The sequence below is a fragment of the Lethenteron reissneri genome, chromosome 28 (genome assembly GCF_015708825.2).
Source record: "Lethenteron reissneri isolate LAM-NWPU_2019-01 chromosome 28, ASM1570882v1, whole genome shotgun sequence".
In the NCBI taxonomy this organism is placed as follows: Eukaryota; Metazoa; Chordata; class Hyperoartia; order Petromyzontiformes; family Petromyzontidae; genus Lethenteron; species Lethenteron reissneri.
In genome coordinates this window covers 7,849,398-7,862,874 of record NC_083806.1, presented here as the reverse complement: position 1 = coordinate 7,862,874, position 13,477 = coordinate 7,849,398, and the positions used below count along the sequence as shown (strand labels likewise).

General features: G+C 53.3%; 1 protein-coding gene across 1 annotated transcript in view; it reads right to left on the bottom strand.

Annotated features, from left to right (window-relative positions):
* Window positions 1-4,211, bottom strand: part of LHX1 (LIM homeobox 1) — a 73,183-nt gene extending 68,972 nt beyond the window's left edge. Inside the window, exon 1 of the mRNA XM_061561662.1 lies at window positions 3,089-4,211. Coding sequence (XP_061417646.1) covers window positions 3,089-3,258 — 170 coding nt within the window. The 5' untranslated portion in view covers window positions 3,259-4,211. The remainder of the gene's footprint in view (window positions 1-3,088) is intronic.
* Between the last annotated feature and the right edge of the window lie 9,266 nt (window positions 4,212-13,477).

The window sequence follows — 13,477 nt, the reverse complement described above, 5'->3', positions numbered from 1 at the left end:
ATTTAACAAAAATATTTAACACGATTTGTGTTTTTCGTTGATACACAAAACTGCACATCCAACACGCAGCAGCGCTAATCATATTTATTGTTGGGTGTCGCTGTCACTTGAAAATGTAAATTGATGTGTACTATTATCGTCGGTAATATTATCGTTGACAATGTTATCTTTGTTAATATCAACAGCAGATGCATTGGGGGGAAATGCAAGCGTGGCCGTCGCGTGTTTCGTGTGCGCTGCGCAGTTAAAATGTGCCACTGATATTGTCTAAACACACGCGCACACGTGTGTGTGTGTGCGCACAAAATCATAAACACGTGAAGACGCGCGTCCTTACAACCAACACGTGTGTATCAATTATTGACACACGCGCACACGCGCACACGCAACCAACACAATAAACTCTACACACAAACGCACACGCGCGCACGCAACCAACACAATAAACTCTACACACAAACGCACACGCGCGCACGCAACCAACACAATAAACTCTACACACAGACGCACACGCGCGCACGCAATCAACACAATAAACTCTACACACAAACGCACACGCGCGCACGCAATCAACACAATAAACTCTACACACAAACGCACACGCGCACACGCGACCAACACAATAAACTCTACACACAAACGCACACGCGCGCACGCAATTAACACAATAAACTCTACACACAAACGCGCACGTGTACGTATAACGCGCGTGAACATTGTATACACGTACGCTCAACAAAAGCGCGCAACATGCAGTATTCATGCGTATGTTAAACAAGAAAAGACAAAGACTCAGCCTATCGACAAAGATCGCGCCCTTCACGACACAGACTGTTGGGGCAATCGCTTCTAGCGAGCACTCGTGAATGTGAATGGAACCCGGCACGGCTACACGAGCCCGAGCCCCCCCCCCCTTCGTCTCCCTCGTGGCGATGCTCACACATTTAAGGCTGAGTCGACCTAGGCGATGCCCAGGACGAGTTCACATAATCAATGTCGCCGGGCGTTGGCCGTGAGCGGGAATGGAACTCACGACCATGCAATTATATGAATGTTGCAAATGCTCTTGGTCAATTAATTTACGCCCATCATTAACCCTCCGATATACATGTATATGCTACAAGAAGATACAAATCCTAAATTCGCATCTATTCCATAAATACAGCCGACCATGTCGACTGTTCGCTTCCCGTGGAGTGTGACGCTGAAGCCCACAGGTAGCGGGAAGATTTTCGCTCGCCGTGAATCGCTATGTATATGTGTGTGTGTGCTTGTGTGTATGTATATGTGTGTGTGTGCGTATGTATATGTGTGTTTGTGTGTATATGTTTATGTTATAATGCAAGTGCGCCCGCGCGTGCGTGTGTGTGTCGCTGGTAACGGTGTGTAGGTGATGTGTGTGTGTGTGTCGCTGGTAACAGTGGGTAGGTGATGTGTGTGATCTGTGTGTGTGCTGGTAACGGTGTGTAGGTGATGTGTGTGTGTCGCTGGTAATGGTGGGTAGGTGATGTGTGATGTGTGTGTCGCTGGTGACGGTGTGTAGGTGGTGTGTGTGATGTGTGTGTGTTGCTGGTGACGGTGTGTAGGTGGTGTGTGTGTGCGTGTGCTGTGCGTTGTGCAGAGACCGATGCCGTGCCGGCCTTCATAGGTGCTACTCACTAACAGCACTCGCCCCAACAGTCCGTGTAAGGCGATACGGGGGGGAGTGGGGGGCGATCTTTGTGTGTCGAGGTTGTAACATCGCTGCTGCGGCCGGCGCACCGCTCTACCGAGCTAGATGACTCCGCTAACGACCGGGCCCTGGGTTTCTCGTCTTTAACCTCGACACAAAAGTACACTGCGGGGAGACAAAGGCGGCCGTGCGTGGCGTCGATGAACGCGATCTCGCCATAGGCCCCACGCCGGTGCGTTGGGGGCTAAACGGGAGATGTTTAAACCCTTTGACGGTCCTTGACGTGCCGCAGTGGCGCGGGTTGGCGATTGGGATCGGATGGGGAAAGAGGCTCGCGGCGAATTTCGCGCGGCCGGTAGTCAGTGGCAAGCGGCGCGGAGCGGAAAGCGTCGTGACGAGACGGGAGACTACGAGACGGAGCTTGTACCAGGACAGCCATCAAAACAACCACCACCACCACGACCTTCATCAGTATCATCATCATCGTCATCATCACCAACATACGCACCAGAAAAATCATCACCATCATCATCAGCGGCACTCTCATCATCATCACCATCATCATCATTCCTATCAGAACACTCATCAGCACCATCATCATCAGTAGCACCAGGAGCCAGACTCATCGCGAGCAGTAGCTGCACATTCATCATAATCGTGATCATCACGCGACCATAATTATTATCATGACCACCACCACCACCTTCAACCAACTTCATCATCACTATCATCACAATTATAACTACGCTACAACTACTACCTCGATCATCACCACAATAATAACCACCACCACCACACCGATCATCTCCACCACCACAGCCACCTGAATCACCTCCATCACTACCACATTCACCACCTTGATCATCAACAGCTGTCATTCGCCACCAAGTGGCGGTGACGTGACCACGGCGCTTGTGCCAGGCCAGGTGAACTTTGAGACCATCATCACCACAACAACAACAAACACCAACACTACATGCATCACCACCTCCACTATCACCACCTTGATTATCTCCACCACCATCACCACCTTGATCATCACCATCACCACCACCACCATCGCCACCACCACCTTGATCATTACCACCACCTTGATCATTACCACCACCTCAATCATCTCCACCATCAACACCACCACCACCACCACCTTGATCACCACCACCTTGATCATTACCACCACCTTGATCATTACCACCACCTTGATCATAACCACCACCACCACCTTGATCATCTCCACCATCACCACCACCACCACCATCAACACCACCACCACCTTGATCACCACCATGTTGATCATCTCCACCATCACCTTGATCACAACCACCATCACCTTGATCATCTCCACCATCACCAACAACAACACCACCACATTGATCACCACCACCCACCACCACCACCAACCACGACCCCCCGTACCTGAAAAAGTCGCTCTTGCAGTAGAGTTTCCCGTCGCGGGAGAAGCACTTCTCGCTCAGGTGGCACTTGCAGTCGCAGCACTGCACACACTTCACGTGCCACGGCCGGTCGAGGACGTTGAGCAGAAAGCGGTCGAGTATGGGTCTCTCACAGCCAGCGCAGTGCACCATTCTGTCCGTACAGCGGGGCCGCGTAGCCCGGCTCGGCCCCGCCAGCAGCAGCAGTAGCAGCAGCAGCAGCAGTGAGCAGCAGCAGTCGACACGGACGCGACAACTTCAATGAGATGTCTGGGGCCGGGAGTACGGCGAGCAACGGAGCGTCTTGGGAGTAGATCTCTTGACGATGTCGGTGTCGTCGTCTCTCTCGCTCGGATCGACCACTCTCTTCTAGCGCTTGTCAAAGTCGCTTCTCCCAACAAACTGGCTCGCCCCCCCCACCTCTCTCCTCTTCTCTCTTCGCGCTTTGAGTTTTAGCTAAGCGGCAGCGTGGCGCGGTTCGGTGCGATGGTGGTGGTGGTGATGGTGGTGGTGATGGTGGGGGCGATGGAACGTGGCAACATCGCTCCTCCTTCTCCTCCTCTCGCTCGAGTTCCTCCCGACAGAGAGATTGTGGCACGAGATAGAGCGAGAGCGAGCGAGATGGCACAGAAGCGGCAAGACGGATTCAAGGCCACGTACGCGACGAACCACGCGCGTTGCCCGTGTGTACACGCGGTAAGTTCACGCGGTGAGTTCACGTGGTGAGTTCACGCGCACGCGCGCCGTGTAACGAGCACGCGCGCGGCGTACGGCTGACGTGGGCCGGCTGAAGTCTCTAGACGAGCTTCCCTTGAATAGGACCCCGAAGCGAGGAAGATGTTCGCTCGCTCGCTCTCTCGTCTCGGCTCTCGGCGTCTTTCGCGCTCTCTTCCCGTCAACGCTCCATGTCTTCGGAGAGACGCGATTATTGAAGCTGGCCGCCTCTCTAAATGATTCTGTGTTGTGGAGCGTCTCTCTGGCTTGCTCTGTCTCTCGCTAGCTCTGTCTATCGCTTGCTCGCTCTCTCTCTCTCTCTCTGTGGCTCTCCCCAGCTTCTCTCCTCCCCTCTCTCACTCGGCAGTCAGTGTCCCGCGACTGGCACACGCACGTGTATATCTCGCTGTGTGTGCGCGCGCAAGGGAGGGGGTGGGTGGGTATGGGTGTGTTAGAGGGGGAGGAGGAGGAGGGGTACGTGGAGGGGTTGGGAGTGGTGCGGGGGGTGTGGGGGAGCAGAGAGGGAGGGAGGGAGAATGAAGGGGGAGGAGGAGGGAGGAGTAGGTAGGGGACAGTTGGGGGGTGGGGGGTGGGTGGGAGAGAGGGAGGGAGGGAGGGTGGCAGGGCTGGGAGGGGCGCGGGGTGGGGGTGATGTGGGTGGGGGGGGGTGAAGGGGTCTTGGGGACGCGACGTGAAATGCAAAATAGAGCGCGGGGGGGGGGTGAACGAGGTAGGCAGAGAAACCGGAGGGAGCGAGAGAGATGGAGAGAGGGCGAGAGATGCAGGAGCAGTCGGGATTTGAGACCAGGCCGCCACGCAATGTCGCGCTGTGGCTGACTCCGTGGAAACGCGCTAATTGAACCGCCTCCAGTTAAGCATCGCCTCTCTCACTCACTCACTCTCTGTCTCACTCACTCTCTCTCTCACTCACTCTCTCTCTCACTCTCTCTCTCTCACGCTCGTCTCACGCTCTTACGCACCAGGCGTCTGTGCCCCCCCCCCCACCCCGCGCCGCTCGCTCTCCCCCCACCGACTCGCCTCGCCTCCCAAGTCCGCGGTCCCGTGGTTCGGCAGAGGCGGCTGCCGTGAGTCGCAGGGTCTATTTCTCTCATTCTCATTCGTTCGTTCGTTCGTTCCAACGTTCGTTCATTCATTCATCCAGCCGTCAACACGGTTCGCTACGTGCGGTGCGAAAGAAATGCCACGTGTATCATCCTGTTCTTATTTCTGTCGTGGCGGCGTAGCGCAGTGAACGGTAGCGACGTGGTGGTGATGTGGTGGTGGTGATGGTGACATGGTGGTGATGTGGTTGTGGTGGTGGTGATGTGGTGGTGATGTGGTGGTGGTTATGATGATGGATGTAGCGGTGTCATGGTATTGTGGTGATGGTGGTGTTGGTTGTGATGGTGATGGTGGTGGAGATGGTTGTGGTGGTGGTGGTGGTGTTGGTTGTGGTGGTGGTGATAGTGGTGGTTGTGGTGGTTGTGGTGGTTGTGGTGGTTGCGGTGTCGGCATCTGGTTCTCGCTCCCGATCGTAGCGCGGATGCGGTTTGTGCATCTGTCCGCGTGTGCGGAGCGGTGGCGCGGCGGTTAGCGCACTGCGCTACAACAACAACAAAAACCCGACCAACCCGAGGTCGAGACCCGGCCGTCGATACACGTGCTGTGCCTGACGAGTAATGCTGAACATCAACGGTGGGGAGACAAACGCGGCCACGCCACCCGACCGATGTGCTCGTTCTGAAACGCATTCAGCGCGGAGCTCGGGCCAAAAGCACTTGGCTCAACGGTCTGTGGGGCTACACGGGGGACCTTCGTTTTGCGCGCGCGTGTGTGTCTGTGTGTGTCTGTGTGTGTGTCTGTGTGCGTGTGTGTGTGTCTGTGTGTGTGTGTCTGTGTGTGTGTGTCTGTGTGTGTGGCTGTGTGCGTGTGTGTGTGTGTCTGTGTGTGTGTGTCTGTGTGTGTGTCTGTGTGCGTGTGTGTGTGTGTCTGTGTGTGTGTGTGTTTGTGTGTGCGGTAGTGTAGCGGTTAGCGCGCTGCGCTATGAACCCGGCGACCCGAATTCGATTCCCGCTCACGGCCAACACCGGTGACGACTATCTGAACCGTTGTCCTGGGCCTCCCTTAGGTCGACTCAGCCTCAAATTAGTACCTGGTGTGCGGTGTGTGAGCATCGCCACTGGGGAGACAAAGGCGGCCGGGCGTGATGTTGGCCACCCACCCCTTTGTGTGCCGTGCCGGCCTTCATTAGGTGCTCGCTAGCGGCACTTGCCCCTACAGTCTGTCACAGGCTATACGGGGGATCTTTGTCTTTGTTTATACAGTACACGTACTGTCAGTATGTGTTTATTTGCATGCGCGTATTAGGGGAATTATTCATGTCCCACGTACATGCAGTGGTGTACGTATCCTGCGGTGGAAATGTCCACGTTCCTATGGCAAGCGCGATGCTAACCCACAACACGAACCGAATGCCGAACCTACGGTAAGGGTGCTTTTCTCACTTTATCGACCCGAATACGTGGTGATGACAATGGCGGTGACGGTGATGAAGACAATCTCAATCGTCGTCATCATAATCATCATGATAATCATCATCATAATCATCACCATCGTAATCATCATCATAATCATCATCACCACAATCATCATCATAATCATCATCATCATAATCATCATCACAATCAGCATCACCACAATCATCATCATAATCATCATCTTGATAATCATAATCATCATCACCATAATCATCATAATCATCATCATAATCATCATCACCATAATCATCATTATAATCATCATCACCATAATAATCATCACAATCATCACCCTCGACGTGGGAAGCAGTGCCTGTTTTTTGGAACACCACGAAGCGCTGTAGCACGCAAGCGGGTGGCCACGTGACTGATCATCACCTGGTTCGAGCCGGACAGGGATGAGAACCCATCAGGTCGCCCACAGAAGCCTTCCAACCACTGCGCGTGGCCGTGGGTCACGGCTGTGAAAAACAAAAAGTCGTGACTTGCTTCGGACGCGCTTTCACAACTCAATGTTTGTGTAATTGTGAACAGCATCTGCGTGGAATTGCACGAAGAAGCGGACACATCCGTTGCGGAGTGCGATAAACACCGCCAACGCACGCGTGCGTGCGTGTGTGTGTCGCCATGAGGGAGACAAAGGCGGCCGGGCGTGGACCACCAACCCCTCCTCGTGTGCCGTCTCCGGCCCTCGTAGGTGCTCGCTATAGCAGCACTTTCCCCAACAGTCTGTTAAGGCTATGCGGGGATATTTGCGTTTGTGCGTTTGCATTTGTGCGTGTGTGTGTGCGTGTGTACGTGTGTGTGTGCGCGTGTGTGTGTGTGTGTATGTACGTGTGTGTATGTGTGTGTGTATGTACGTGTGTGTATGTGTGTGTGTATGTACGTGTGTGTATGTGTGTGTGTACGTGTGTGTGCGTGTGTGCGTGTGTGTGTGTGTGTGCGTGTGTGTGCGTGTGTACGCGTGTGTGTGCGTGTGTGTACGTGTGTGTGTGTACGTGTGTGTGTGCGTGTGCATGTGCGTCTGTGTGCATGCGGTGGGGAGCCGTGGTGTAGCGGTTAGCGCGCTGCGCTACGAAACCCGGCCACGCGAGTTCGATTCCCACTCACGGCCACCAACAGCACTTGCCCCAATCGTCTGCGTGGGCTACACAGGTGATCATTGTCTTTGCGTGTGTGTATGTGTGTACGTGTGTGTGTACGTGTGTGTGTACGTGTGTGTGTACGTGTGTGTGTACGTGTGTACGTGTGTGTGTGTACGTGTGTGTGTGTACGTGTGTGTGTGTGTGTACGTGTGTACGTGTGTGTGTGTGTATGTGTATGTGTGTATGCGTTTGTGTATGTGTGTATGTGTGTGTGTATGTGTGTGTGTATGTAGTGTGTGTATGTGTGTGTGTATGTACGTGTGTGTATGTGTGTGTGTATGTACGTGTGTGTATGTGTGTGTGTATGTACGTGTGTGTATGTGTGTGTGTATGTACGTGTGTGTATGTGTGTATGTGTGTGTATGTATGTGTGTGTATGTGTATGTGTGTGTATGTATGTGTCTGCGCAAGGCCTGTAACGTGCGTCTATTTGTATTGTTTTCATTACAACTCGACGCGAGCTTAGGGTACAAAGCGCCGCAGAGCGGAGAGGCAACGGCGGCGTCTGCGGGAGCAGCAGCGCAACAGCGAAGGGACGGAAAACTGGGTTCGCTCCCCTACTCAGGTGGGGGTCACGTGCCGGGGTGTGTATGTATGTGTGTATGTGTGTGTATGTATGTGTGTGTATGTATGTGTATGTGTGTGTATGTATGTGTGTGTGTATGTGTGTAAGTGTGTGTGATGATGATTATAATCATCATCATGTGGGGAGCGGTAGTGTAGCGGTTAGCGCGCTGCGCTACGAACCTGGCGACCCGAGTTCGATTCCCGCTCACGGCCAACACCGGTGACGATTATCTGAACCGGTCCCAGGCCTTTCCCTAGGTCGACTCAGCCTGAAATGAGTACCTGGTGCGGTGTGTGAGCATCGCCACTAGGGAGACAAAGGCGGTCGGGCGTGGTGTTGGCCACCCACCCCCTCGTGTACCGTTCCGGCCTCCATAGGTGCTCGCTAACAGCACTTGCCCCTACAGTCTGGTAAGGTTATACAGGGGATCTTTATCTTATGTATGTATGTGTGTATAAGTGTGTGTGTGGGGGGGAGCGGTGGGGTAGCGGTTAGCGCGCTAAGCTACGAACCCGGCAGCCCGAGTTCGATTCCCGCTCAGGGCCAACACCGGTGACGATTATCTGAACCGGTCCCGGGCCTCCCCTAGTTCGACTCAGCCTCAAAATGAACACGCGCTGCGGCGTGTAGTAAACATCGCGACGAGGGAGACAAAGGCGGCCGGGCGTGGTGCTGGCCACCCACCCCCTCGTGCGTTGTGCCGGCCTTCATAAGTGATCGCTAACAGCACTTGCCCCAACAGTCTGTTCCAGGCTATACGGGTGTTCTTTGTCTTTTGTGTTCATACTTGGGTGGGTCTGCGTGTATATAATCTAAAAATGTTACCGCACGTACGTACGTACGTGTATTTGTGTACAATATTGTTGTGTGTGTGTGTTCACGTGTGCCTGTGTTGTGTCTCTGTGCGCGCGCGTGACTGCGTGTGCCGTGCCGGCCTTCATAGGCGCCCGTTGAAGAGCACTTACCCCAAAGGTCTGTGCAGGCTACACGGGGGACCTTTGTCTTTGCACAATTGTAACACGTTACTTGCGAGTATGTGCACATGTCAGTTTAACACGTAGGCTTTCGCGACCAATATTATTCATAATCAACGTTTTTGGGTTGAGATCGCGTTATTTATAAATGTGTCGTAACCCTCCACCACCCAAAACGGCCAATCAGTAAAAAAGTGTCACGTTGACAAAAGACAAATAGTTTGTCAACGTGACACTTTTTTACTGATTGGCCGTGTCGGGTGGTGGAGGGTTACGACACATTTATAAATAACGCGATCTAAACCCAAAAACGTTGATTATGAATGTGCACATGTATTTACTGCGGCGTAAATGTGCAGACTGTGTGCATGATCAAATCAAGAATTGTTATGCGTGCGTTTGTGTGCAACGTGGAGAGCTTTAGCTCACTGAGACGGGGACCCGGCCACACGGGTTCGATTCCCGCTCGCGAACAACACCAGTGGCGGAATGTCTACATCGGTCCTGGGCTTCCTCTAGATCGACTCAGCCTTAAATGAGTATATATATTTACATTTGAACACAAAGCCATCAGGAATGGGGGGAAATCAAGGTGACCGGGCACGGCTGTTCAGAGATACACCTCGCGTGCAATTCAGCAAGATCACTAGGTGCTCGCTAACATCAATATGCCTGTGTGTGTGTGTGGGAGAGCTGTATGCACGTTGCATAGTGGGGAATGCCTTATACTGGTAGGAACCTCCTGGTTACACCAGCCCACAGGGGATTATTGTGTCCGTCCGTCCGTCGTGCAGGGAGGGGCTGGGTGGGGAGGGAGGGGCTGAGTGGGGAGGGGAGGGTGGAGAGGGTGAGGCTGGGTGGGGGGTGGGAGGGGTGGGGCTGGGTGGAGAGGGGCTGGTCACCCCGTGGTGCCCTTATAAAACTAAACGTTTAACCTACTCACGCCGGCTTGTGCCCGCCCTCACAGTCTTGCATATTTGCGGAATACACCACGCCGCCGTTGACCCTGGCCATTGACCGAGCAACCCAACGTTTCTACCAGCTCCCTCCGCAGGAATGTGTTAGGGATCCGTGATACGTCACGGACCGCATCACCTGCCGGGCCGAGTTGCATCTGCAGGAGAGCGAGCGGCTGGCGAACTGCAAGATGACGCGAGTTCAACTCCTGGTAGGGCGAGGGAGGTGGTTGGATTCTAAGCCCATCATCCCTTGCAGGGGTCGATACAAAAAAAACGCGCGTACCACTTCGTGGCGGAGTTCAACGTTGATTGTGTCCTCTGGACGGACTCGCCGCTCGTCATATGAACGTGGAATGTCCGCCACTGGTTCAGGGCTCATTACTCATTTGAGGAGGAGGAAATCATGGTGATGTTTTGACTCGGATCGTTGACCAGTGCTTTTTACAGACAAACTCGCACATTCCCGGAGTCCCAGGTTCGACTCCCGGCCAGGGCGAACATTCCTTTACTTTTACTCGACGACAGCTGTCGATCCACGTACGTGTGTGCACGTGTGTGTGTGTGCACGTGTGTTTGTCTGTGTGTGTGTGTGTGTCTGTGTGTGTGCATGTGTGTGTGTGCACGTGTGTGTGTGTGCACGTGTGTGTGTCTGTGTGTGTGCACGTGTGTGTCTGTGTGTGTGTCTGTGTGTGTGCACTTTTCTGTGTGTGTGTGAACGTGTGTGTGGGCACGTATGTGTCTGTGTGTGCACGTGTGTGTGTGTCTGTGTGTGTGCACGTGTGTGTGTGTGCACGTGTGTGTGTGCACGTGTGTGTGTCTGTGTGTGTGTCTGTGTGCGCACGTGTGTGTGCGCACGTGTGTGTGTGCACGTGTGTGTGTGTGCACGTGCGTGTGTGCGCACGTGAGTGTGTGTCTGTGTGTGCACGTGTGTGTGTGGGTAGCGGTAGTGTAGCGGTCAGCGCGCTGCGCTACGAACCTGCTGACCCGGGTTCGATTCCCGCTCACGGCCAACACCGGCGACGATTATCTGAACCGGTCCTGGACCTCCCCTAGGTTGACTCGACCTAAAATGAGTACCTGGTGCGATGTGTAAACATCTCCACTGGGGAGACAAAGGCGGCCGGGCGTAGTGCTGTCCACCCACCACCTCCTCGCGTGCCGTGCCGGGATTCATAGCGATTCGCATATCACTTGCCACTCGTGTTAGCCGTTGTCGAGACTCGAACTCAGAGGTGTTCAGTCGTCATGTATTATCTACCGACATCAATGTGCGTGTGTACATATGTACACATATACTCCGTGTAATCTGCGCGTTAGTGTGTATACGTAATAACGCATATATACGCGTTATTATGTGTATGTGTGCGTGCCGATGTGGCCCCAAACAAGTCTGTACGTGTGTTGAACTTCTTTCGCACCGTACGTAGCCAACCCTGCTAATCCGTTAAGGCTATGCGAGGGAGCGGTGGTGCAACGGTTAGCGCCCTGCTAAAAAAAAACGTCGCCTGATTTGTAAACGTCTCCACGAGGGAGACAAAGGCGAGCGGGCGTGGTGCTCTCTTTAAGAGGCCAACATAACGATCCCCCATATCGCCTTAACAGACTGTTGGGCAGGTAGCACCTATGAAGGCCGGCACGGCACACGAGCGGGGTAAGTGGCCTGACCGCCTTTGTCTTCCCAGTGGCGATGTTTACACACCGCTGCACCAGCTACTCATTTGATGCGGAGTCGATCTAGGGGAAGCCCGGGACGTTACTGGTGTTGGCCGCGAGCGGGAATCGAACTCGGGTGGCCTGGTTCGTAGTACAGCGCGCTAACCCCCACACTACCGCTCCCCACACATAGCACACACACACCGCAGACACACACCACACACACCACACACACATCAAACACACACCACACACATAGCACACACACCACACACACACACCACACAACACCACACACACACACCACACCACACAACACCCCCCACACACACACCACACACACACACCACACATACACACACACACCACACACACCACACACACACCGCGCACACACCACACATACACACCACACAAACCCCACACACACACCGCACACACCCCACACACACCACACACACAACCACCCACACAACCACCCACACAACTACCCACATATCCACACAACCACCCAACCACCCACACAACCACCCACACATCCACACAACCACCCACACAGCCACCCACACAACCACCCAACCACCCACACAACTATCCACACAACCACCCACACAATCACCCACACAACCACCCACACATCCACACAACCACCCACACATCCACACAACCACTCACACAACCACCCACACAACCACCCACACAATTACCCACATAATCACCCACACAACCACCCACACAATCACCCACACAACCATCCAACCGCCCACACAACCACCCACATAATCACCCACACAACCACCCACACAACCTCCCACACAACCACCCACTTTCCACCACACACCCACCGAACCAAACATTCACCCAAACTACCCACTCACCCCACTCACCCACCGTGTGTCTCTCTGTCTGGTTGTCTGTCTGCCGGTCTGCGTGTCTCTTCGTCTCTCTCGCTCTCTCTCTCTCTTAACCGGTGTGCGTCTCTCGCTTTGCTCATCGACACAAATACGCTCATCGCTACCTCTCCGCGTGTCTAACCGTGGCGGCTGGTTGCCTGTGTCTCTGCCTGTGGCGGCCCTCGGTCTCTCTCGTCGCACGGGGACATCTCTGTACCGTCTGCCCCTATCTCAGTCCAGTGTGAGTATGTCTGTTGAACTTCTTTCGCACCGTACGTAGCCAACCGCGGGGCAGACCTCCGCGCAGGATATTTTAGTTTGGGTGGGTGGGGGGGCCCAACATGTTGTTTTTTGGGATTTTTCCCAAATATAAGCTAATAGTGGACTTACTTTTGTTGACTTATACACTGAAATGTCAGCTCTCTTTCTTTAGTCCCCTACTACCAGAACATTATCAACGTTCACATCAGTCCATTCACGCACAATTAATTATAATGTAAAATGCACAACTTAGTGTATAGCCCTATTATTGTGGTGGTGGTGCAGCTTCTGCCGCTGCTGCGTTGTTAATTGTGAACTGGGGTTCAGATATTATGCAAAAGCACAATTAACAACAACAACAAACAACTCAACACACTCGTCAATAACAACAGTGCTCGACGTTTCGGGCAATGGCCCTTCTTCACGAATGTGTTAAAATATATAATCTTCGATGTTATTTTATAGCCACATTGTTATTGACAAACTGGTTTTGTTTGACTTAATATTACGTTTCCACCCCTGTGACAATGGTGAATAAATATCAGTAAATATCAAAACTAAAGACAGCATGACAACATGCGTGATTGTGTGTGTTGGATACTTATTTGTATTAATGCTTATTCATATTGTACTTGCAATAAATCCACTCACACTCCACATATAATACC